General features: G+C 38.4%; 1 protein-coding gene across 4 annotated transcripts in view; it reads left to right on the top strand.

Moving 5' to 3' along the window:
- Positions 1–12773: 12773 nt before the first annotated feature.
- The window catches only part of eys (EGF-like photoreceptor maintenance factor), a 166654-nt gene continuing 151463 nt past the window's right edge, over positions 12774–27964 (top strand). For 2 of the 4 annotated variants that reach the window (XM_085183230.1, XM_085183231.1), the window contains exons 1-3: positions 13719–16405; positions 24586–25423; positions 26224–26340. In XM_085183230.1, coding sequence (XP_085039356.1) covers positions 16403–16405; positions 24586–25423; positions 26224–26340 — 958 coding nt within the window. In that variant the 5' untranslated portion in view covers positions 13719–16402. Of the gene's footprint in view, positions 16406–24585; positions 25424–26223; positions 26341–27964 lie in introns of those variants that run through there. The other 2 variants (XM_085183233.1, XM_085183232.1) reach the window with 2 other exon arrangements.

Below are 27964 nucleotides of genomic sequence, written 5' to 3' on the forward strand. Positions count from 1 at the left end.
GCAAAGACAGAAACCCAGTGGGAGCAGTTCAAACTGGCAGCGTGGGGCAGGAGATATTTTTTCTGCAGAGCACAGACTCTGGGAGCAGAGTGAGTGGGAGCATGTTGTCTGTGTATTTCATAAGATGGTAGCTATGTCTGAGTGCTCATCCTGCCATTAGTGTAGAGGGTTAAAAAGCTTTCAAAACATGCCCTTATGGTTGAATCACTGTGATTTCAGAGCACTGGAGCAGCCATTAGAACTGGACCTAATAAAACTTAAATCTTTTTTTCTTCCTTTTTGCAATAAACGTTCCTGCATTGAGCGTAGGAATAGGTGTCATTAAAAGATAACATTTTTCAGTAAAATCAGTTATTTTACCCTAACCTTACAGCAAGTAGCCTGTTTGGTCAATCATATTGACATTTAATAGCTTCAAATAAATAGATAGAGTTTGATTGGAGGAAAATGTTGAGGCTACCTACAACTCAACCTCAGATACTACATATTAGTGCCAAAGGCTCTGTGCATTAGGTTGGATTTTTTTCAAGGTACTAATATATCATTTATTGTAGATGACTATTCGCCTTTTGTGCTTTGCAAATATCAAAATCTGATCAAAGAGATGCCTAGACCTCAAGAAATATAATCTCTCCATGGCTCCTTTCAATGTGGAGAAAGTTGCTCCCAAATGAATGAGCTTCTCACCCCAGAAGTAAAGCTCAGACAAGTAGAAGTAGATTTCTGCTATTTGTATCTGCAGTTTCACTGTTTTAGTCACTATCCAGAGCTAATGCTCATACTGTAAGTTACAGTAGGTGACATTGCTTTCCTGCTCAGCTCTCTCTTCAACATAGTAGATTGGTACAGTGTCCACAATACTATCAACTCTTCCCCCATCTATCTGCCATTCCAGTCTAATGCTCTCTCATGAGCAAACCCCTAAAACTTTAACTCAGCTTCAAGCAGCAACATCTCAGCAACCTGGAGTAGACACTGAAACCTTTTCCAGCTGAGAACCATAGCATTAGACGTGTTTATTCACATTCCTGCTGCTTAACACTTCGCTGCAAACCACACTTGTGTGAACTGGTCTGATGAAACCAGCAGAACCACATCAACTGCAAAAAGAAGAGGGGTGATCCTGAGGCCAACGCTTGACGAAATTCTGTCAAGTAATACGTATTAATGGAGTCAGTTACAAAGGGCAGCCGTGGTGGTGTTCAGTGCCCAGTGGGGACACTTGGAACAGCTCTGCTGACAAAACTCTTGCTACAGTTGCCCTAATGGTTCATGGGCCTGATAATCCATACTACCAAAGGACCAACGACACATAACCCGATAGACACGATCAAATTTCCCAAGTTCACAAAACACTCTTGCATGTACTCTCAAATGGCCTTTAGTGAATAGCTGCTCATGTGTTTCAGCAACATTTGAACTTGTGATATTGTAAGATATAGAATTAAGGGTCAGCAGCAATACTGAAAAATATTATTTTTTCCAGCAAAAAGACTTCTATGACTTCTATTACTTATACTTAATATACTCACAAATATACTGCATATTTCATCGGCAGTCATTTTACCACATTTACAAGCTCTATAATCCAGTTAGGGTTGTGCATACCTCCAAAATGAGTTGTGCATGTGTGTGTGTGTGTGTGTGTGTGTGTGTGTGTGTGTGTGTGTGGTTGGCATTGTTGCTGCATTCATACCTGGCAAAACCTGCCTGCTTGAAAGAACAAAGCCAGCACAATACCTCACATCACTTTGTCTTGCGAGGGGGTTTAATGTAGCAGAGCTCCATTTGCCGGCACCAAAGGAGCATTTTCCAAATTAAAGCATACAAAAAATGACATCTGTTAAAATTCAACACAATGCTTTTATATTTGACACTCAGTTTGCAGTCTGCAGTGAAGCTTGTTCCTTCGCCTTTCCCGATCATCAATTTGGACTTGACATTTTATTTGTTTGCCTTCTCTGCTTTACTTTGCTTTGCTTGTTTGTATCAGCTGCAATAGTGTAACCGGTATTATTACCAGCATTGACAGTGAGGTTGGTATTGTTTCCACACTGAGCGTCTGTCTTTGTTTTAGTGTCACAGGGAAACGTTTTCTTTCAAAGCTTTCTGTCTGACAAACTATGACGTTGTTGAAAGGATGTATTTTGGCTCATTATTTTTAGCTAATTTTCCAAAACATTAATCAAATTGTTTTGATACTTAAACTTCACCAAACCATGATTCAAAAGTGGAAATAATTTTCTGCCAGAAAGCCTGAAAGAAAAACTTCTGTCACTATGGTGTTTGTGTAAATACTTTGGCAGGTTTTATTTTGTGTGCCCGTTTGTCCTGAACCCCTGAACCCAGAGGTTTTGCCTCTGATTGGCAAAACCTTCGTTTTTCAGCACGACAAAGCTCTCAAACACACTGCCAATGCCTTAAAAGCATACCTGGATAGAAAAACACACACAAGAAACTTAAGAAGTTATGTTCAGTCTAGACTTTACAGTTATTGAAGTAGTCTAGGATCATCTTAACTGAGACAAAAAAGGCAGCCAAAATCAAAAGAAGAGCTTTGAATATCCTTCAAGAAGCTGAAAGAACTTTTCCAAAAGACTACTTAAAGAAATTACAAGAAAGCTCGCCTAAAAGCTGTGCTGAAGAAGAAAGGTAGTGAAACCAAATATTGACTTTCATGCTTGATAGAATTGTACAAATGGTGTTGTTGCCTTATATACTGCATTTCTATCAATTGTTGCCCAGGATTCAATAAATCATTGCACTTATTTCCTATTTTCATAACAAAATATAAATAAATAATATGTGATTCAAGACTTTTGCACAATACTGTATATTGGCACAGTGTGGCGAAAGGGACACATACTGTAGCAGGAACTACCACAAAGTTAATTTGATACATTGACATGTGTTTTCATGTTTGTCTCTGTGTGAACTGATTCTATCCACACAACAAGAACACAGCCATTTCACGATGTTGTCACATAACTTAACAAGTGTGTAGCTGATGTCAAAATGAAGGTGAAGTTCAGAGACAGGTGTGAATCCCAGTGATATACTGTAGCAACAGTTACGTCAGTCAAAAGGGCTGTTTGGAGTGAACAGTTTCCAAGAGGGTCTCGTACTCAATTTTTTAATGTCAGGAATTGAAAAATCTTATGACAAATTATGCCGACTATGGGTACTTAATCCTTGTAGCTATTTGGTGTGTGTGTGTTTAATAATAAGAAGAAGAAGGCAAAGTAGAAGAAAAAGAAGAAAGTAATTAAGGATAATATCATATCATATCATATATACATGGAATTAAGGCTATAGAAATCACTTAACCGCTCTAAAGCACAAAGGTAAAATATATGGCGCAATAATATTTATTGAACATGGTGCATACATTCTGTGGAGAATATTAATGGAAAATGAAAACATACTAAATACAGCAAGATTCAGAATCTAACCTTCAACACAGGCAGCAAGGAGAAGGGGGCTACTGAAACACTGCTCTACAAATAAATATCTGCAGTATTAGCATGCTAGACACACTTTCCCAGTGTTAACAATACCGGGTCTTCATACATCAAAGGAAAAAGTCCTTGGAAAACATTGCATGAGGATGAAGGTGTCTGTGGGCCTTGTTGGTGAGGCATGTCAGGTTACTTGCTAAGTATAGCAAGCAAAGGAGGAAGAAATGATTATGCAATGAGCAGGCTAAATCGCTTCCTCCAAGCACAAACGCAGAGAATGTTGCTGTCTGTGCAAATAAAGTCTGATGGGTAAATGGGTCAAAATGATGGCATTTCAAAACATTATAAAAATGATTACTGAAATGAAATGATTACTGTGTGGGTTAAAATGTGGAAATTGAGATTCATATCTCTTGATTAACCATATTAAGTCTTAAGGAGATGCAAATAAGTTAATGTTATTGATTTTATTTTACTGATAGCATTACAGAGAGTGTGGTGCATATAAAACTAATGACATGCATTAAGTAATTCACATTTCAAATGCAGATACGTGTCTTCAGGGAATTACACTACACTGCGCAAAATATGGCACAATGTGGCAGAAAAATGTAGAGAGCAAGAGATATGAAAAAATACTGTATACGAATGTATTATTTCTGGTTTACTGTTTTACCTTGCACGGTTTATTAGGAATTATACAGAATACCGAGGATGGAAATGCACCATGTAGTATTTCCGTTTAACAGTGATGTAGAACAGACTAAAGCACCACAAGTTGGAAAAAAAATTTGCAACATTTTGCATCATGTTGATTAGTCAGAAAATATCAGTGCAGGAGTGTCATCTCTTAACCACTGACCTCTAATTTCTCAGAGCATTTTGTTTTATATTTAAAGTGAACTGTAAATTGGCGTGTTACTCCAAAGGCACAGCTCCATTTGAACAGCATATTGTATGAAGCACCAGGGGAAATATAACAAATAACCTGCAGCACACGGTATAGAAACAGGATATTACATCTAAGGAACCAGGCTGCTGACTAAGGGAACCTCCAAAGCGGACAGCCTCACAAATGCACAGTTGATCCGGTCCATGCACCTGGTTGAATAACCAAGGGCTGAGTACTGGATGCAGCAGGGACAATGCAATGCACTCCAGTTTCAAAGCCTCTTTAGAGATGTGAGCATAGCCACCCTCTGCGCATCCTATTCTGAAATACAAGCGCTGATCTTGTGATTTTTGTGTGTGAGGTGGTTTTGTTGACATTGCCTTACTGTGTTATTGTTTGGAGTCCCACATGTCACATCTTGTATCACCTTATTAAATCTCAGTATGCAGAAAAGCAAGTGATACCGCTTCCTATATCCATAAATCGGGCTTGTGGTGTCTGATAAAAATGACAATCCACACACAAATGACCACAGCCTTGTTAGACCAAATTTATTTTGTTTCCCAAAGTGGTAATAGACAAAGAAGTGTAATTCTTTTTCACACAAATATCTAACATAAAAATACAGCAACAAACATAAACTTATTTGGCATTAGGTCAGGGTGAACCAAAAAGATAAAATGCCACTGCATTTTCCTCTTGTATATTCAGCCATTACAGCATAATAGCACAACACTAAAGATGTTTTTAGTTCAGTCATTAGCCATCAAAAAGAAAACTATGCTTCTGGACTCCAAAAGCAATGACCTCTTAGGTGTCACTGGGTACAAAGATATGCTCTGTCCAACTTGATTCATGTTCAGCCCTCTCTGAGTCATGGCTACTCCCCATCCAATTACCATCCGATAATATATCAAGGGAATTACAGCCAGACTGAGCAAAGTCAGAAGTGACTTGAAGACACCTGTGGGTAATGGACAGTAGTGGCGTTTGGTTCGGATCACGCCACAAATGTAATGATTCAGTTGGAGGGAAGCCAAGTCGACTGATAACTAGGTCAAAAGGAGGATGTGCTTGAGCCTTTTCCTCCAATCCTATGACTACTATTTGGCTTCAATTACTCTTTTTCCTTTTTCCTTTTAATAAAAAAGCTTGAAAGAAAATGTATTTCGTGTGTATCAGAGCACTCACTGCTAATGAGTTCTACGAATTAATATTCATAAGAGAATCTGAATTGGAATTGGAGTATTAGGTGTGCAGGTCATGATCAAAATATCAGGGATATTTGCTTATGGATGGTATTAAATATATGGAACACTTCAAAGGCTGATTCATTTAGTCTTTTACATCAGAGGAGAAATGCTATTAGACAAGCTCAAATATATGAAAGTATGACTTCTTGACATATCTGCAAGAAGTTTCCAAACTAACCTGTAGACGATAAATTTAAAATGAAATCTGATGTTATTTAAACATCTCTGGACATATTTTCTATATTCAGGCAAAGTCTGACAAGACCTCAGGGTGATGTTTGGGAATGTAAATACCACCCAATAACTGTTTGAAGCAAGGATTTACAAACCATTGCAATTAACTGCTATTTTCCATCTGCCTTTCCTGTGCTGTTATTCCCATGTAAATCTTTTACCCTAAAGAATGAATGTTTTGCAGAGTTCTAGTGTAATAGTACTGACTGTTGCAGAGTTGACATGCCATGAATTAAAAGTTGTTAATTACAGAACTATTTAATGTAGCTAATAATTGCAATTTGTATTTGCAATTTGCTACCATAGATTGGCAACCTGTCCAGCTTCTTGCACTATGACAGTTTGGATAGGGCCAACCCAACCGCTATCTTGAATTAGATAAGTGCAAGACAATGGACGGATGGATGGATGGAATTGTGTTTTTTTATATACTTTTAAATAAAAAAAACACATACCAGTGGTCACTTTAAGTGGGCTGTAAAACTGACCTAATGTAATGAATGATGCCTTTAAAATACTAAAAACCACACGTTTCCTTGCTTTCATTTCTCCCACTTATCTGAGTTTACTTCAAAAGTTGCAATGGTAAGTTGTGCAACGTGTATATCTGAAATAGTTCACAGCTGAATAAATGATCTCCTCAGAGCATCACTTACTCCAAAATACCACTCACTAAAGATGAATAAGCAATGTTGGCAACAGCTAAAAAAAAATCTTCCCATGATAACAATGCAGGATGCATGATTGACTACATATTTTATTACATTTTGGAAGTGGAAAACTCCAGGCGTACTTGTAGGAGTTCAAGTGCAATGCACAAGTAAAGGAGAAAAGCAGAGAGAATAGCTGCTTCATCACATGAAATATCTACTGTATCAGTGTAATTGCAGCCCAAGAGCTGGTTTGATTTAATTCAAGTGAAGTGAAAACCTAACAGAAGTGTTACCTCTACATTTATAAATTCATCACTCATTTTGCAGCTTTGATCAGATATTTTGATTTTGTATCATTTCTGCTTATTTAATGTGGCATACATTTCATTAAGTGGGTTTTATAAAATAAGACACTGTCAAGGAAACTGGGGTACAGTAGTTTTCCTTTGTGTGTCACGACGCATGGATCCAAATGATCGGATCGGCGAAGGCGTGGGGAGACTTTGAGGATACAGCCAGGAAACACACCAGTATAGACAGGTAGTGACATTTTTACTTCACTGATTTTCCCAGCATCAACTGAGACTTTCATGTGAGTGTAGAGAGCAGTATCTGATATGTCTTCTGTGATGATTTATGTTTTGCCGGCTTTGAGGATTTCACATAGCTCTCTTAGGACACTACAAAGTTTGATACTTGTAATATGATGCCTCTGACTCTGTAGCTTTCCTTAAACTAGCGTGAAATCCATCAGCCAGCTCGTTGAATAAAGTTTGGGAAAACAAGTTTTTGCTGAAGTGGTTCTGAATATTACACATCTGAGTCTATTTATGGTCACAGCAGTTAAGTCTCTATATCTCTTCTACAGTATCCTATTGTGGAATTTAAGATAACCCAGTTTTTTCTTTTGAAAACTGCTATAGCTTTAAAGCTGCTTTGGAGTTACATTTCTGCTCCCAGACACACAAGTGAAAAGAAGCTATTAAAGTATCTGTGAACTTGTGAATACTGTGTGTATCTGGAAAATAACTCTGTATTCTGGGTAAAATAATGTGTTTTAAATGCCTCATATTTAAAATGTTGGGTGGATTGAATGGTCCCTGGTATGTCATACCCACCTCCAGTAAAGCGGAGAGATGCCAGCAACAGAATTTTGATAACGTTGTCATGGAAACGAGCTATTGAAAATAAGTAAATGGTATGAGCTCTTCCTGTTGGAAATGTACTGTGTTGGCATGTCAGAAATGCACAAAGTGAAATGTAGGCTGCAAGTTGTTGTTGATGTTGTTGTTGTTGTTTTTAAAAATGCATGAAATACAGGTACACGATGCCATTCTTTGGTGGTAGCTTTTTGAGAACAGGATAAACCCATCTTTGTGCAAATATTGTAACCCCCCTCCATTGTGCAGTTTTGCTCTCTATTCCCAGTGCTCACAAGGATTTTTTTCACTGGCTCTAAGTAGAATGACCTCTGAGCATTGATTTTATCATCATTTTCTCACAGCTGTGTGGCAGAGCTGTGCTTTGTTGTTGGAGCCTTTTTTTCTCTGTATTTCAGCAGCATATCTTGATGTGTTCAGGACACTGAATTTGATAATTTTCCGTTTTTTTCCATTTTAATTAAAATCATACCCTAACCCACTAGAATATAAACTAGTTAACCCTACAAGTAGTGCTAAACTGCAAGTAGATCAGTTGCACCGATATTAAGATTCTGCACTGATACTGATGTTTTGTTCTTTTCTCTCGTTGGTTTAAAATCTTTCAGCAAGTGATCACTCCAGGAATACCTAGAGCATGCTATATTATGGCAGCAGAAAGAAATGGGGAAAACAAGAGGAAGGTATAGCTATAACTCTAGATTTCATAGTTCCTATAATTTAGGAACAAGAACTGGTGCAACTCAAAGGCGTGCATCTCCTGAACTCATATTTTTTTCACAATAGATTATAGAAAATATGTCTTACATTTAAACTGAGAAAATGTAATGTTTTCTTTCTCCTTTTTTTCGATGGAAGCAACAAATCTAAAAAAAATTTGGGATAGGGCAATGTTTACAACTGTGTAGCCTCCCTCGTCTTTTAACAACAGGCCATAAACATCTGGGAGACCAGCTCCTGGACATTTGGGTGAGGAATGTTGTCCCACTCATGCCTGATATAGAATTCTACATGCTTAACATTCCTGGTTCTTCTTTATTATATTCATGACTTCATGATGCACCAAATGCTTTAAATTGGTGAAATGTGTGGACAGAAGGCAGGCCAGTTCAACATCTAGACTCTTCTACTATGAACACCTGGGTTCATAGTAGAAGAGTCTAGATGTTGAACTGGCCTGCAGTTTGAACAGATACAGTTTGCAGTTTAGCACTGTCTTCCTAAACATGTAAGGCCTTCCATGAAAAAGACATTGTCTGAATGATCATATGTTGCTCTGAAATCTGCATATACCTTTCAGCTTTGCTGGTGCCTTTCCCGATGTGCAAGGTGCCAATTCCGCAGGCACTGAGGCAGCTCCATGCCATCAGTGATGCAGGCTATTGAACTGAATGCTGATAAAAAGCTGGGATGATCCCTTTCCTCTTTAGCCTGGAGGACTCAGCACTCATGTTTTCCAGAAATACTTTTACCATTTCAATTTGTCTGATCACAGAACAGTTTTCTTCTCTGCTTCAGTCCATTTTAGAAGAGCTTTGGCTGTTTTTAATGCAGTGTCGCCCGAGGGCTCGAAGATGACAGGCATCTAGTGTTGATTTCGCCAGATATTGTGTTTCTCTAACATAAACTAATGTTAAAAATACTAATAAAAATGTGCTAGTTTGTACATACATTTGAGCTTTTACTGTACTATATTTGTGTATTGTGTATTTTTTACAAGCACTGGTGCTGTGTGTGCAGTCTGAGCCATTAGAGTTCATTCAGTGTGGTGCTGTTGGGTTAGGCCTGCTTCAGAGTTCTGTGCTTTCCTTGAACAAACAGAGAAGAGAGATTTGGCAGTGGGCAACTTTGGACACATGGTGTTGGCTGGCCACCCAATCAGACGTTAGATACAGTGCTTGTACTTTCTATCTTATTTTTATGTTTATTTCACAAGATGGTCAAGATGCATTTTGGGCATCACTGTATCATAAATGAACAAATATGCCATCATACAAAATTATAAGGTTGGAGCCTGAATTCATGGGAAACAAAATTGCCACCAGTGAATTTCATCTTATTGGCTGACAGGCTTATGATAGTCAACAGGGAAAATAAGAGCTGCTCTACTGATAAATCAATGCATCCCTGTTTTTTAATGTATATTAAATGCTCAGTTTCGCCAAATGTTGGGAAAATGCTCTCTCGAAATCCATTGTTTTTGAATTTTAATAGGGATGCAACGATACCAAACCAATACGATACCGATACTTGGATCTGAGTACTTGCTGATACCGAGTACAAAAACCGATACTTCTACCACACACACACACACACACACACACACACACACACACACACACACAAATGCAATGAATTGGAAGACAGGTTTTATTTTATTCTCTGCCGATAATAAATAATATCTTAATAAAAATGACCACAAAAAAATTTCAAGTGAAAAATAAGCACTTCTCTTAAATTATTGTCTCCACATTGTAATTTAACAAAATATCACTGAACTATTGGCACTGTCTCGAGCTTTCAGAATAATAAATAAACACTTCTGTTTGGAATAAAATAAATACAAATTAGGTTTGAGAATAAAATAAACTTTTAAATTATTGCAGAGTGTCCATATTATAAACAAACAAACAAAATAATGAAAGTATTTGGCATTGACGAACGAACTCCCCATCTGCCCGTGGATCATCAGTCCACTGTGCCGTTAAACCAAGGACTGACATCACACACACTGCTTGTCTTTACCTCTTTAGAAAGTTTTGGCACCATTAACTCCCTGATGTGTGGGCGGCTGGGAATTTCATATCGCAGCTCGAGTATGCTGAGAAGACGGTGCAATCCTATGTTTTCCACGACCGGCATTGGCTGGTCATCCAGAGCAATAAAATGAGTCAGAGCCTCTGTTATTTTAACTGCCCGTGGATTTTCTCTTGACATTTTTCATCGCTTTTCCAAAACTTAGTTAAAGTTGGCTGTTCCGGTCCACACTGCTGACATTTTGTTTAGCCTAGCTACAGCAGCCTCCAGTTTCTCTTTTTTATCTGGAGCCACCAGTCTCACTCGTCTAACCCTGTGCCTGTTTAGCGCGGATGTCCCCCTAGTGGCATCTAAAAAACTACAACAAAAATAACAATCCACCCTCTGATTAATAAAATAAGTTAGTATCGGTTTGTGGTATCGGTTAACTTTTACGAGTTAACCGATACCACATTTTACAGTATCGGTCCCGATACTCGATACCAGTATCGGTATCGGTGCATCCCTAAATTTTAACACCATGTTGGAAATGTTGTTATTCTCCTGCAGCAAGACAGGTTAAATATTAAAAGTTCTGCGCTTGTTACTCTGTTGCTTTGTGGTGCTGAAAGATCATTATGGCCTCATCAGAATGTAGCACTGTAAATGGGGACATTACAACAAAGCAAGGACTTAAAAAGCCATTTTACACCAAAACATCTCAATATGATTTTCTATTATGTATAAATATTAAGCACAATGATATTTTTCACTAAAGAGGTCCTCTGAATATTTTAAACTGTAACCAAAGATTACAGCAGTAAATAAGCCAATCCCAATGGAGCAAATTTTGGTCCCCTAACTCGCATGCTTCAGACAGTTTCTTTTATTTTTCAGAGTAATCCCACCAATATGTGACACAGCAGGTACTGTATGGCACTGTTAAGACAGAATATCATTGCTTAAGGCAAGGTGACAGGGATAATAATCTGCCATCCTTTATGTTTAATATTTAAATCCCAGAGGTAGAGAGGAAAAAATATGGCGGTGTCCTTGTTTCAAATGCCCTCTCTACTCTATCAACTGAGTCCGAAGTAATCAGTCAAACAGCAAAGCACAATCTGGGATAACAATTCATGTTTTTTTTAGACTACCTAAGATTGATTACTGGTAAAAATGACATGGGAACTACAAATGCACAAAATTACACACAGAAATGTCAGAAAAAATATGCTTGTTTGTGGTTCTTCTCATATTTCATATTCTGGATTTGTATATATTTATGTTTCTTCTGTTTACCAGTCACAAGCGATGCTTAAGGCAATGCTGCCCACTTCTACAGTATTTGTGAGTATATGTGCTTGCTGTGTGCCTATTAGGATTTTCGTAACTGTGTAAACACAGATTCATTCCTTCCATTTGCAGCAATTACTCATTTTATACATATTTTCTGCCCCCAAGCCTGATGGGAATACAATCTTTGTAGGTCAATTTGGGGAATTGCAGGATAATATATTGCATTTTTATTAAATGAGCATATGCTACATACAGTACAACAGCATTTACCTCAGGAGACACTGCGGTATGCAGTTGAGAAAGTGGAAAAGGTCACATAACTCAGGGGCAGCAGAATAACTGCTGCCACATCTAAATGTTGATTAATAGCTGCGGTTCTCAGGGAAAAAATTAAGAAATATAACTTTTTAGTTTAGCACCTTAAACATTTAAGTTTTGAGGCAATTACAACATGGCATTTGGCCTGTGAATCAGTAATTAATACTTGAGTGTTTTTCTGTGACATTTTAGTAATGTCTGTCTAGATTCATTATTTTCACTTTTCTGGGTTCTGTTTTGACATTCTGGGCAGGAAGTTCTTCAAACGTCGACTACTTGGGTCTGTTTTTACATTTATACTGGTAGTTAGAGTTAATGGCTGACAGTATTGGCAGTGCAGAATGTTATCTGACCATCTTTAACTAAGTAAAGTGTTTTAACTTTTGAATGTCAAACTGGAGTTTGTGTGTTTTTTATATCCCACTGATGTCGTTTTGCAGTCTTCACTACATTCTGTTTAGTGAACATGCAGCGTGTGGCTTGGCTGATAATTCAGCCAGCAAGATCTTGTGCAACAATCTAATTATATCTATATTCAAGAGGGATCCAAGTATTTCTCAGCGGGCTCCATGCAGCTGACTGTGTGTGCATAACTGCAGGCTTGATTAACAAGTTGTTGAGTCAGCACTTACTGTAGTAAAGTGCATCAAGCCCACAGACTTTCTAACCTACAGCAAGGTACTAAAAACTACCCCAAATGATTGCTAATCAATTATTGTTTAATTCCTTTAAAAGTGATTGTTGCAGTTGGCTTAATGTGTATAAATTCCACTGAAGCTCTTTAATCACTGTGGATTTAAAGTACATTTTCTGGCTTTCTGTGTCACTTAAACTTTCTTGGTGTACTAATACTGGAAATGGATGAACTTTTTTTTTTTACATTAGAAAACAAAACAAAACAAACAACAGCAACAAAAACGAATTTCCTTGTTCGGTGATACTGAGAATTACAAACCCAAGACATACATACATTACAGGCAGGGTTTAAAGTGGCATTTGGCAGGTGCAGGAACTCTAAGATTGGGTGTAGTGGTGCAGTGTGGAGAGAAAAATTGCTTAGAAATAAGTTGCAACTTGTTTTGTGAGTTCCAGCAGATTTTCTTTGCTTTAGACTTTCTTTGGTGGCTGATGCTGTTACCAGCATTCATGCTTTTGTGTCATGTTTTATGTGTTAATTCCACTGTGGTCTTGTCCCGGTGTTTTATATCTGGTGCCAGCCATGACAGAAACAAATAAAATGCTAGGACCTAGAATCTCTCTGCAGGAATTTGCTGACATTTGTCATTATATTAAGGCAATGACTGTTATTCTCTTACTGATAAATTCAAAAACCAGGCCGATCAGAACAGCTGCGAGCTATGTCGACACAGCATGTAGATACGTTTCAAATGAGGTTACTGTGTAGATTATGTTGCAGGGTTTCAGAGAGGTTATCAGTGTTGGCATACCTATAGATTAGATTTGTGGATTTAGCCAACTCAGTGTGAAAAGAATTAAGCAGATGTTTCACAAGTTATTGCTGAGATCCAACCCCTGGACAGTAAGGGGTAGTAAGCCATTAGAAAAACTAGAATTTGGTGATTGAATTTAGTGTTGCATGAAAATACTAGCCATTAAATTTCCCAGTATTTTCATGCAGTCTTTGAATATTAAAAAATTTGTATTTGACTAGTTAGTCACGATAATTCAGAAACACTTACTGTATAGGCCTAATGCTTGATTGAAAAATGCTAAAATGATATAGCGTTACCATTGAAAAAAATCTCTCATCTCATCTAGGTGCAGGAATTTTACGTCACACGAACACATCACAAGGATAAGAAGGAAAAAGCAGTGTTGATAAAGGTGTAAGCCTGGGGATGTCATTATTTTGTTATTACTGAGCAAGTATCTCCATCCAGTTACTGGAAGCAACACCAGACTGCAAGACAAAAAATAACTAATTCAAAAGTAATATGCATTACCTGCCTATTAGAGTTTGTTGCTTATTAACTGAAGGTACCAGAATGCCATTCTAGCCCACTTTAACCCCAGATTACAGGGCAGCATGATGCAAATTACACAGCTTTACAGTCATTTGTTATAATGACTGCGTAATTAATGTTATTGTTACAAAGTGAATTTAGTGAAAAAGCAAGACTCAAATGTAAAATATTCACTTCCTATCAAAGAGCCAAAATACCAGCAAGGACTTGGAACAGTACTGGAAGATATGGAATGATGAGAATAGTTTGCAGGGCTATATAGATAAATGCTTGCTTTTCCCTGCTATACATTCTCATAAAAAGCGCTGAAGGTCAATATTTCTGTATATAATGAAGCTACCTAAAGCTGCAGAAAATATGGCTGATGCTACAAGCAAAAGGGCAGCTCGTTAATCTAGTCACAGTGGGGAAGCAAACCAAATTTGAGAACTTAAATGTCTTTCACCAAGATAAGCATAGGAGATAGAATATGTCAACTCTTAAGGTCAGATATGTGCTTCACACTGATGTATTTTGATAAGAACAGCCATTTTAAAAATTGATCCTGAAATTACTTGAAACTGACTACTGATGTGATGATCTGAAGAGCTTCTGTAGGGCAAAAGCCTGTGGCTAGCAGAGGAGGCGTGTGGAGGACACACCACAGAAGCAGCTTGCAAGGAGTGAAGTGTGCTGAGAATACTACTGTGAGCAAACCATCAAGAAAAGTAAGGTGAAAGAGAAGAGGGTGACCTTTATGAAAATATCTGTCATCTCCCTCAGTTTCTCAGTGGAGCTTAGAAATGGGTCGAATACATGTTCTCTTTATTACTGCAATAAAATGACATGGGAAATAATAACAAAAATGTGGTTTTAATTGTTTCTATTGCTAGAAAAAAAGTGGTTTGCAGTTTTCTGCTGTCCCAGATATTGCAACACTATTTCCCATTGCATAAAACACATCACCATAATTGGTTACATCAGCAACGCCTTGGTGCCAATGTAAATAACAGTGGAGGATCTTTGAGGAACTACATTGTATTTATTGGGACGCGGGTATGTTTCCTGGTCAGAGAACAGAAATAAACCAGTGACAAGCTAATGGATGGAGAGTCACTGGCCAGCTGGAGGAATCAGGGTTGGAATGTAAAATGGCAAACAGTCTCCTCTCTCCCTCAGCAGCCACTGCCAAAATGCCCTGGAGCAAGGCACTTAACCCCTTGCTTATACTGTTTTCAGCAACAACCAGCAGAAGACTGATTGCAGTATGGCTCTGTGGTGTGAATATACCTGTACAGCAAGCAGGATGTAGGTCATTGAAGGAAAAATGAAAAACAAAATAACACACAAGCTGTCAAAACATTCCCTCTGCAAATAAATATTAAATATGATATAAACACAATACCACTATGGATGTACCCTCCTGCTGCTTATGTGCGTGTGTGTTTCTGTGAGCGTTAGATGGAAGAGGGTGTAAAAAAGAAGTGAGCTGTGAAATGGTACCAAATGTACCCTTGAGGAGTTTTCCCACTGACTTCCGGCCAATAGTGACAATTCCAGGAAGTTGCTGCACACAGACACAGACACACATAACCACTCCTGAAGCAGTTGATGTGCACTGAACAGAGGCATGATAGAAACTGTTCAGTAGTGCGGACAGGCCAGGCTATAGCCATAGTTGCTTCTTTTCATTATGCAAATACTAATCAAAAAGCTCTACATGAAATCAATCTTCCTCTAACTCTCATCAAGAAAGGAAATGCATTTCCTAAAAAATGTTCCCAATAATCCGGTGCAAAAATTAAAAGCTGATAAAGCTATTCACATTCTGAATTGTTGCATTATGATAGTCTAGTGTAATCTTCGCATCAGCCCAAGCAATTGAAGTAGCGCATGCATGACAAAGTGCTACGGTAATTCATTTAGCCTGCTAGGCAACCAGATGCACGAAACAACAGTTTTGGAGTTTTAGTTCTTATTAAACGCGTTCCTAATCCAGACCTGCAGAGGATCAATTATAGCTAGGCTTTGAGAGACCCCAGTCAATTTTTTTTTTTTTTTTTTTTTTAATTTTTTCACCTCTCAGGTAATAGGCTATATAAAAACCATTTTCATTTTGTAGGAGAGGTTCAATTGTTTACACAAGATAATGACTCGCCTCGCTAATGAATATTTTGTTAAGCCTAATTAAATAATCAATCAAGCAGCCCCGTATCCCCGCCCTGCCCTGCCACAGAGGGCCATCTCCTCAGCAGACAGGCACGCCTTCAGCCCTCAGCTTCTGATCACATTTCCTTAGCAACGTGTTTCCCCCGTTGTCGCTTAGACGGCTCAGCTGTCTTATTCCCCACGGAGATACACATCTCCCCTCTGACTAGCAAATTCTCCAGAATGATGGTACAAGTCACCGTCCCAGGGCGGAACACCTTTGCAACTTAATGGTGAGCTTATATCCCACCGGCACACACGATGAAACGGCGTTAATTGCAAGTCAGCAGAGAGGTGTCTGCTGCACCGTTTCTGCATGCAGCAGATGGTCCATGTGTACTCCCTACCAGTAAGATTAGCCGTCCATAGTAAATCCTGGGCCTAGCATGTGCAGGATGGGGGCAGAGGGACGCGTTAGCTACATTTAATGCTAAGCTGTAGTTCAATCTTGTTGATGTAGCCTCTTTCATCTTTGCATTATAGTAACTTTTTAAAACTTCTCAAACTCTTAAGACTGGTATAGGTTGTAGTAGTGTGCACAGTTATTATTGTTGTTGTTGTTGTTGTTGTTAGTGTAAAAAAAAAATCAATCAGTGTCTCTAAATTAGGAGAAATTAGTCTGAGTAATGACCGGTGTTGAACCAAAAAGTGATTTATTTATTTTTTGTATAATGTCATCCAGCACTCCCTGAGGTGCTCAGTAATCAAAATGTGACATCACGATGGGGGAAAATAGTAAGACATGCGCCACTTGTTAAAGCTGGCTAACTTTAGCAGCACACATTTTTATTTTAGTTCAAGTGAGTCACGTAGTTATGAAAATTGTCCACAAATCACCGGTTATGGTACATTTTGGAACCACGTGCAAATGGGATCTAAATCAAAAAGGTAAAAAAATATTTTTAAAGAGATGTAACTGAAATAAACAAATGATCAATAAATACAATAAGCTGGGAATTACCAGAGTGGACAGGATTAGAAATGAGGGACAGCTGAGGTCGAGCACTTTGGAGAAAAAGAGAGACAAGGCTGAGATAGTCTGGGATAGTGGATTTACTGGACAAGGGATGTTGAATATGTAGCTGTTAGGCAGCAGGAAAAGAGGAAGACCACAGTGGAATTGGATGAAGGTAGCGAAGGAGGACATGCAGAGGGTTGTTGTGACAGAGGAGGATGCTGGGGATAGAGTGAGATGAAGGCAGATGCTCCGCTGTAAACCCACAAATAGTAAACCCACATTTAATTAAAAAATAAACAATACATTCAATGTTAGAACTCAGTTTACTTCTCCCCCCCCCCCCCTCACACTAAAGAAAAAATTCATAAGCAAATAGAGTCTCTTTTCTATTTTAAAACTGCAAAGAATTTGGTGGATTTCATCATCTACATCGAAATATATTAAAAGTTTCATGGAATCTGTGTGCACAGGGCACAGGGTCAAAACCAATACCGAACAGGAGAATCACATTAAAACCTTAAGTGACTCTAGTGGAAATCCCTGGCTGGCTCAGCAGTGCTAATAAAAACTATACTGGCAGTTAACAGTATATAGCCGCACGGATATGAGCTATAACGAGTTAAAACCAGTTGAACTGCATATGAGCAAGATTCAGAAGGCAATTGGCTTTTCTGGGGCCCAAGTTCATTTAAGAAGTATTGAGGTGAAGTGGAAATAAAATTAAAAAAAAACCTTTTTTGTAAGTTATGAATGATACTTTCTCTAGGTTAAAGATGAGTTTATTAGCTCTGCATGGTTTGGTGTGAGGGTACATCAGTGCTCATGGCATGGACAACTTGCACATCAACTTGCTTATTTAGGTCAAATGAAACCAAAACATGTTTTTCTGGTGATTAAAAAACTGATAAACATGAAACTATTCGTTGTATAAAATTTAAAACACAAATCTGTTGTTTAGGGGAAAATACACTGTCTTAGGTATACTGTACACTCATGTGAAGTTTTTAAGAGAAGAGTTGGTGGAGATTTTTGCTTGACCTCCAGCATCCACACCTAACATTAGCATGCCACAAGCTCTATATAGGTGACTCAGAACAAACAAGAAAAACTATGGATAAAAATAACTAAATAAACGAAACTCTCCAAAGCAATTTTCTGGTCTGCAGGTGTGCCACATATTCTGGATCATGATAACCAAGCTGCCTCACAGACGTGCCTGCAGTATTTCCTTCATGCAGAGCTCTTAGGGCTCTGCGTGGCAGAAAGTGTATATACTGCAAATCCCCAAAGCACTGCACAAGTGTTACAAACAAACAAAAACTCACTGCCTTAACTTATTGAGGTTCTCCTCCAGAGCCCCAAATAAACAGGAAACACTGTAGACTATATAGGGGGGCTGGTGACTGATAAAGGTAGTGCCTAAAACAAACAAAAAAAGAGCAATTCATTTCAAGCTGGCAAAGCTGTTGTGCTGCTGGCTTTGGCCTAATTGAACCCATGGTTTGAGATATTACAGACTTGAAAACATTCTGTAGTTTTGCTTCTTTCAAATGTTGTTTAAGGTTTTAGAGAGCAAAGAAAGAACAAAACAACTAGGTGTCTGTGAAGTTTAATTTCCCATGCACTTTTATAAGATAAAGGCCAAAACTGTGTGACTTGTCTTCTCAGTATTACTTTACATGATTCAGGAAACCGACCTGAAATTTGAGTGAAAATTGGTTTTGCCTTTGGCATCAATCACTTCATTTAGAGTAAGAAAATTGATGTACGGGCTAATTTTCAGGGCGCTTTAGGCCTGGATGCTCATCATTGTTATAGGTGATTAGTGGCGATCCACACATCTACCCAGGGAGCACAAACGATCAGTCCAGCAGCGGCTGTGGCCAGTAGCCTGCTGGTGGTTCACTGCTGTTTCAGAGACATCCCGCTGCTGATATAGTAATAAAGCTGATTTGTATCAGTTTGAAGGTTATAAATAATAACCAAAGCTCGTTTTCTTATTATTATTAAATGTAGCTGAAGCGTTTTGGCTTTTTAAATATGTTCAGGAGCCGGTCTGTGTTCGAACCCACTTAATGATGGTGGCAGTTGACCTTTTTCTGCTCTAACCTACTCTGAAATGGGACATCATCTACCAAATCCATCACCACAGTGTTGACAAAAGTGAATTTAACAGTGAGTGGACAGAGAAATGAGTTCTGTGCCAGCTGATTTAAAGTCTGTGTCAGACTTTCTCAGGTAAAATATCTGTTCCAGATTTTTTCTGTTGTTTTTTTTTTTTTTTTTGTATTGTTCACTCAGGAAGCTTTTAGAATGAATTGGCATGCTGATGACAAATGATGCTCCAAATATTGTCAAGTTGATAAAAGCCTACGAGTCTAATGCCGGTCATGAAGTTCATCTCATCGCATACCTCATGTGTGGCGATAAATTGAGAGATGATTTGCTTTCGCCTTCTGATTTAATCATTTCAGCAGATTCACTGTGGCACAGAGAGTTGCAAAAGACCCTTTCTTTGTTATGATGATCCTGAGGGACATGTTATGACAGAACGGCAGCAGATTTCATCAATGTAGGAGGCTTACAACTTGAATTCTAATTTAATTCAATTTAATTTAATATGCCGTACAAATATAAACTTCCGATAAGTCATCTCCAGTCCCTATGCAGCAAGGGGGGGGGGGGGGGGGGGGGGGAAGAAAACAAAAAATACTCTCAATACAGCACAATAGCAAACACTATCAGCATTCAGTCACTGCAGCTGCCAGGCTGTGAAAAGTTCTGTGGAAATGATAATGAGAAATTACCATATACAAGGATGCTTACACTATTTATCTCAACAATGTTTGCCTCAACTTACACCTGTGCGTCCTCGTTCTTGCAGAAGTGCCATTGTACTGTAACTAGCAATTGTGCCTCAGTCACTAACCACCATCTTCATCAGTGTCTGTGCATCGTGCTGACAGCTTAATGAGCCAAACTTTGCTACTTGTGAAGAAAACAAGAAAATGTAATCTTTCTCATTAGTTGGCAAGTTAGCAAATGTTTTCAGATGTGGCCTAGTTTCTGATCAAACTAAGCTTTGTTATGTCAAATGTCCTCTTTGATCCAGTTTTTATCTTCATCTAACCTACAGCGCTGTATTGACTATTTATTACCGAGTAAGCTCCTGATCTCTTTCTTGAGTCATTTGGTCGAGAAAGTGACATTAATAGGGGAAAATGTCCTTCATTCGGTAATCTTCGTTGCCTAAACCATTTATTTAAGAAAAAAGGGAGCTGATTATGAAAATATTTTGTCGATTAATTTTCTTTCAATCTCCGTATCAGCTATTGTAACCTGTGACAGACAGCAATTGACATGTAACCTACCAGTATGATGCGATAATTCGTTGTGTCCTCCTCATGTCTCTCTCAGTCATCAGTCAAGCGAGGATTTACACAGCTCCCTTGATCCATTGCCCTCTACACACCTGCGTGATTGGCATCCTAAATTGTGGAGTGAACTGAGGTGCAATAATAGCAGGAGGCTGTTTGAGACAATTAGTTGACCCCCACAAGCATTACCTTGCTTTTGACCCCATGGCCCTTATTAGCTGAACCATTTCACTGTGTGGCCCACAGTTTAATCCTAATTGATCAATACCTTTAAGGCCTCTTAATATCCGAAAAGAACCTTTTGGTCTGTTTATTTAAGTGGACGCCAAACACTATAGATTGCCGTGGAAGTATGAGTGAGTATCGAATGCAATTTTAGATGGATTTAGAATCAGATTTGGTCAAGATCAAGATGGATAAATGTCATTTAGAGTTTAAATGAAGTTAACTGTGCAAAGACCTATGGTTTAAACCAGCGGTCCCCAACCAAACCAAACGACTCACGGACCGGTACCGGTCCGAGGCCCGGGGGTTGGGGACCGCTGGTTTAAACAGCTTCTCAATGTATTATGAGTTATGATAGTAATTTGGTATTGAAACAAATGTGCTGATTACAACCGTTTGGTTTACTTGCTTATTGTATTCTTTCTGAATTCCAGTGGAAATGTGGCAAATAGATAGTCTTTCCTGGCCTTAGTGTGCCTTCTGTTATCTTTTTACTCATTCTTCTTGTTGATGTTGTCAATTTACTGCAACATGGTGGTATAAGGTGGTCTTCATTTCACTCCAACCTTAGGACAATTCATGGTGAGGCTGTTGGGGTGACTTGGGTCTTGTTATTATGTGGTAGTTGAGATATAAACAAGTGTACTGCAGCATACAGCATTATGCAGTGCATTATTGAATTGTAGCTGATACTGTGAAAGTCCAATTTCTATTCAGAGTATACAGTACATCCTGACCTCTTGCCTAAATCACATTACTGGTTACAGGCGACTGATAGCAGTAAACATAGCTGCCACTACTGTGCTACTACTAATAGACAAAAACACCTTATAGTGACACAGTATTAGATTCTGGTGTTGTGCTGTATTTGGTAGTTTCAGGGTTGTTGTCATTTGGTTATTGTGGATAATTTACAGTACTCTGTATATAAGGCAAAAAAAGAGTTTGTACAAAGTCAGTATTTCGTATGACCAGTTTTATTAACTCTCTTAGGCTTTTTTGTAATTTCTTTAAGTACAGGTAGTCTTCAGGAATAGTTTTTAAAGGAAACTCAGAACTCTTATTTGGATGTCGGCTGCCTTTCGTTCTGTTCTTTGTCAAGATGATTCCATCATTCAATAATGTTGAGGTCCGGGCTCGGGGGAGGCCAATCCATTACTGATTGACATGACAGGTATGCTTTTACTGCACTGGCAGTGTGTTTGAGAGCATTGCCATGCTGAAAAACAAAGCTGCTGCTAATCAGAGGCTTTAAAGATGCTATATGGTGGATATTGAAATCTGATGGTTCTTTTCGGCATTCATAATTCCATCCCAAACACCACTGGGGGACATGTAGCCAAACCAAACCACAACAGAACCAATGTGTTTTACAGGTGGCTACAGACACTCACTCTTGTACCTCTCCGGGATATATTGATTTTGATTTGAACCAATCAAAATTTAGATTCATCACAGCACAGCACTGTGAATGAATGAAGCAGCCAATGTCCAAGGAAAAACTTTAAAAGATCATTAAGAAGCCTGGAAAGCTGTTTCTCCAGACCACTTTAAAAATTAAAGAAAGTTTGACTCCATGGAATCAAATTGTAAAGAGTTTAGGGTTTGTTCTGTACTTTTGTATTGTACTATCTATATAAAACTCTGATTTCCAATTTTATTAACAATTTTGTTATCATGTTTTCATTTATTTAAAATTTTGTTTGGTGTTTTTTAGTCTGTAGCTCATTAAAGTTGTTTGTTAGCCACTTTTTAAAAACCAATATAAGAAATTCCATATCTTCACGTGTCTTTTGAAACTTTGTAGGCATGCGACGGGGATGATTAACATACTTTTACAACTTGTAAGCCAAGAGCAGCAGGCTTGACAATTCTCCAAATCCACAGTTTCATCTAATCAAGGATTAAACTTAATTGTGGATTAGAGTTTTGTTCCTACTGTGGTTATATTAATAAATGTAACAATGGAAAAATGTCAAAAGAAAAGAATATTTTGCAATGGCAATTGTTTTGATTTTATTGCAGTGGCACCAATCTGTGTTCTCAAGACATTTTCCATGGTAGACCAGGTGCTTTATTTTTGCTTGTTTTCAACTTACGGGAGGTCCTGCTTCTGTACCTGTTAGCTTTTTTAAAATTACCCTTTTTTAAGCAATTTGTAAATCAGATTGACTGATGATTCTGTTGTTGTTGTTGTTGTTTTATGTCCCAGTGGCCATTTAAAGTTAATTTAGATGAAGATGAAAAAAAGCTACTTTTGGCAACTTGCTTATTCACTTCCTGACCCAACCCTTTAATTGGATTTGTGTCTCCATCCAGTCTCGAACCAGGATTCCTTTGTGTATTATAATAACTTCCAAGTAAATACCTAAAACTTACTTTTAGAAGAACTTGAATCATTAGTTCCACTAGCAGCTCAAGATTCCTGGCATATTATGTAAAGAGATCTGCTCAAAGTCTTTCTTTAAAAAAAAAAAAGGTTTAATGTGCAAATTAAATTTCTTTGAATATATATATTGAGTTTTTTAAGAGCTTTTTCTATTATCTCATAATGACATTCGTTGATTTCTTTTCTCCTGTTTTATAATTATGAGACGTTTTTGAGGTGCTTTGTTTTACAGTATAGTTACAATATTCTGGCAAGAATCTCATCATGTTTTTTTTTGGTGCTTTTACACTAAAACCAACAGACTGCCAAAATGACATCTTTTTACAGCGCATCAGTGTCCTGTCTGTCTGGCCACTTTTTTTGCCACCACGAAATTGCCAGACCCAAAATTGGAACTACTGTAACTATGGAGAAGGATCACATCTGTCACATTTCCCCCCACACACACAATGACACAACTTCTGGTATAGAACTCTAATGTACGGGTTTCATACTTTTTGAAGTGTAGGCTTATTCTCCAAAGGCACTGAAGCAGGACTGGCTCTTCACCAGCACCGCTCACACCAGATAGAAAACATCAAAATGCTGAAAAAATAAAGGGATGCTCTGTTGCTATGAATGAATCCTTTCATATCTAATCTCCTTTGATTCATTGTCAATGTAAAAATACTGAAGAACTTTAAATAAAAGTTAATTAAAAAACGAATAACTACATGTAAATGGCCATTGCACAGGTGCTGGTAATTATTATTCTGCAATCACTAAACCTATCCCACATTTTGTCCTCTTTTATTAAAATTTTAATTCAATATTTTTTCTCTCACAAATCAGCTGACAGGTTTCCAATTTGTTCGGTGAAACACAATAGTCATCCTCATCTCGTGTAAATGAAGTCTTCTGGGTCCCCACAGAGCCCCCAAGACAATACTTGCAATCTCATTCATTTTATCACTCCCTCTTCTATTGATATTGGTGTTCCATATTCAGCGTTTTATTACTTATCGCCATGAAGTTATTCATATCAGCCCTTGTGAGCTGATCAAGAAGCAGAGTTTTTCTTGCAGCGAGGCTTCTCTACTTTGTTGTTTTATCTGGCGCACACGTATGAAAAAGGCCTGAGGGAGGAAGACAATGCTGTCTGCTTTAACTCATCTCGCTGCCTGACACTGAGGTATCAGGCACCAGCAGGGGAGAGAGAATATTTTATCTGACATTGTCACTCTCTGTAGAAACCTCCGGGAGGCTGAGGCTGCTGTGACACACTTGGTGGTCAGCAGCACTGCATATGATTATGACAGCTTCTGCTACCCTCGCAGAAACCATAGGTTTGTGGTGTTATTGTGAAATGAAATCTTCATAATAACAGCGTGGGCTCAGTCGCTTTTAGTGCTCTGGATAAAGTTTTAAGCAGCAACAGTGTGTAGCCGTAAAACATATTTTAAAAAATCTCTTTGTTTTCTTCAGGCGATTGCTACTCTGGTGGACTTTGGAGCATCACATAAAGTCGTTCTTAAAAGTCCCAAACTGATTTGGATTAAATACAGAGAAAGAGGAGACATGAGATTGTCATTGTTTCACGTGAGTCTCATTTTTGTGGCCATTCATATGATCCACTGCCAAATCCTTTGCAACAGGCAACCTTCAACCGAATGGCACCTTAAAAAAAACACAATCCAAATGAATTGGACTCTAATAGGGAACATCTGCAGGAGTGTTTCTGAGTGTTGGGATTCCCAGCGGGGAGACGAGTCAAGTGAGCAGCCTTTCAACTTCCCACAGATATGCCCACTTCAGCTACAACATGGAGACAAACTGCTGATGTCTGCTGATGAAACACTCAAGTCATATGGCATCAAACTCCTAAATGTGTCAAAAGATAACTTTGAAAGCTGTTCTGCAACAGGACAGAGAGAAGATCAGTTTCTCTTCCCTCACAACATAAATGAAAGAGAGCAAGTCGATGCCAGGTGGCTCATGCCGGGTTACCGTTATTTTATTGCGCTGCACGAAGGGGACACACAGCTGTGCACGCTAGGTTTGAGGCTGAACGTCACAGTTAAAACCCAACTTTGTCGGAGCTCCCCGATGCTTCGACTTTGTTCGGGGAACGGTGTCTGTCAAACAGGAGTCGGAGAGAGTGCATTCCACTGTCAATGTCACCACAAGTATTCCGGGAGGTTTTGTGAAAAGTTTGATGCTTGTTTGGATAACCCCTGTGAAAACAAAGGAGTCTGTTTGAGCAATGGATCGACAGATCCACACTACAGAACATATAAGTGTCTGTGTCCTCCACATTTTACAGGTGAGCACAAATGTCACTGATTACATTTATTGAGTTCTCGTAATTGTTTGAATAAGGGCTAGGTCAGAGCATCTAAAAATAGTCCTATACATCACTTGTGGCTGTAACATGTTGCATTTGCTACAAAATCAAAGTTTGTAGAAGAAGTGTTTCTGAGAGACGTACTCATGTGCTGAAAGAACGTAAAAGCAGCTTCTCAATTATGGATTTATTGAACACATCAAGTTAATGTTTTTCACCATAACCCTCCGACACTCATGTAATGCAAACAGAATAAATTTTTACATTGCTTGCATTCCAGATGACTTCCTTCTTAAGCTCCTTGCTGAATTATCTACAGCAGCGGTCCCCAACCTTTTTTGCGCCACGGACCGGTTTATGCCCGACAATATTTTCACGGACGGGCCTTTAAGGTGTCACGGATAAATACAACAAAATAAAACTAGTACCGGTACTGAAAAAAGAAGATTTATTCATAACACATTTGAAAATACCCATGAAAACCAAGTTAACGATAAAAACGATAACAAAATAACGCTGAAAACTGATTAAAAACCCTGAAAACCACACATTTCACACCTGAGCCTCAACTCTCGTGGACCGGTACCGGTCCGAGGCCCGGGGGTTGGGGACCGCTGATCTATAGTAATGGCTTTGTTTTGTTTTGTTTTCCTTAACAAAATTAAAATCAAAGACATTAGACCTCTGTGCATGCAAGCAAACTTAATTCTGCTCATCTACTGTTTTTTTTCTGTGCCTGGTCCTCTGTGAATAATCATCTAATGGACTGTTTGTTTTAGGGGTTAACTGCTCTGAAATCATTGGGAAAGCAAACTGTGACAGCATCTGTGAAAATGGGACATGCCTTCAAATATCACCTGCATCCTTCAAATGCATCTGTGACACTGGTTTCTCTGGTAAGCATCTCTTATTTTAGAAGGCTGTTTATATAACGTAGATGGACTGTCTGGCTCAGTAACAATGAAGAGCTGCTCTTTAAACAGCATGTCACAGTTTTAATCACTACCAGGCAAATCACACAGTTTACTGCAATTCTGTATACAAAGCACAATGGAAAGTGTTTTTTTCCCCTCACCTCCCAGAACCATGTAATTTCCCTCAAACAGGAGGGCTATCTTCAAATCATCATAAATCATAAAAAGATCAGCATTTCCTTGTGGGCTATAAACTTGATCCCACTCGATGTTATATTTGTCATCATAATATATGAAGGGGCCACTTCAAGTGAAATACCTCATATTACAACCAGTGATGTGCTGCTCTAAAGGGCCTGGGCTATACTGCTAGCTAACGGAGCGTGCCGGAGTTAATAAAATAAAGGTTTACGGCAATCAGGTAAAATGTAATTTATAGTGTATTGTTTCTGCTGAGAGCGTAAAGATAAAAATAAATGTTATTCAGTGCTCGTTATTTGAAGAATAAGTCCCATTTATGATAGTATTTATAATTACATTTTACAGGTGGCACATATCAGGCTTCCAAGTTCAGGATAAAACGAACGCGCCACTTTTTTCTGTCACAACAGAAACAACACGTGATGTAAAGTTGATACACAGAAAGGGCAGAATTAATATACATCTGAGAACTGGATATAGTTATTTGGAAATCCATCACTTCTGCTCTGCTCATATTCACAGAGACAAATTGCATGGTTATATTATATTTAGGCTTAGGGTTAAAGTAGCTGATCCCCATCTCTAAGAATCACTTACAAAATCAAATCAAAGAGCATTGTGACACATTTTTCACTCCCAGCCAAGACCATCCACTTCAGAGACAGTGCTGGACGCTCATGTATAGACGCTGAGTGGGACTTTTGCTGTGGTGAAGATGTATGGCACATTAGTGATTCGCTCATTATTTAGTCTCATCCGCTGTATTTTTGTACAGTCGGGTCAATCGTTATCACACACAAATGGTTACAAGACCTAGATGCTCCTCGGGCTGCCCTCGATATCACTCTCTGCTATAAAAATCAAGCCTGCAATGAACTTTCTGGAGTAAAATCTCCAAGTGGCTTTTCACATTGATTCATTGTTTTGTTTGGAGCACAATTTGTCCTGGCAGCATTCTTGAAGTGTCACAGCTTCGCCTTTCGAGTCCAGCCCATGCTTTCAGCTTATTATTTTAGAGATGTTGTTTCAAGGTTACTTCCAGTACTGTCTGGCATATTCTTTTTTCTTTATAACAAGAGATTATTAAGGCCATACAAAAGAAGGAGAAAAAAAAAGTCATTTTAAAAGGTATTCTCGGATGTTTTATGAAATGGCTCTGAAGATTTAAGAGACAACGATTACTGTAGCAAGATTACAGGATATTTTTCAAAATCTTTGAAAGAGGAAATTATCACTTTGCCTTCATCCCCTTGTTGGTAGTGAATGCCAGATACCTGCTGAATTGAATACTGAATATTTTCGATCAGGTAGAGGACATTATATTTATGTTAGTTCCTTGGACTAGACTGTATGTTAAATTTGGTTCACATGAACTTTATCATATTTTCCTTTTATTCAAGTCTGA

This window comes from Neolamprologus multifasciatus, chromosome 13 (genome assembly GCF_963576455.1).
Source record: "Neolamprologus multifasciatus chromosome 13, fNeoMul1.2, whole genome shotgun sequence".
Taxonomy (NCBI): Eukaryota; Metazoa; Chordata; class Actinopteri; order Cichliformes; family Cichlidae; genus Neolamprologus; species Neolamprologus multifasciatus.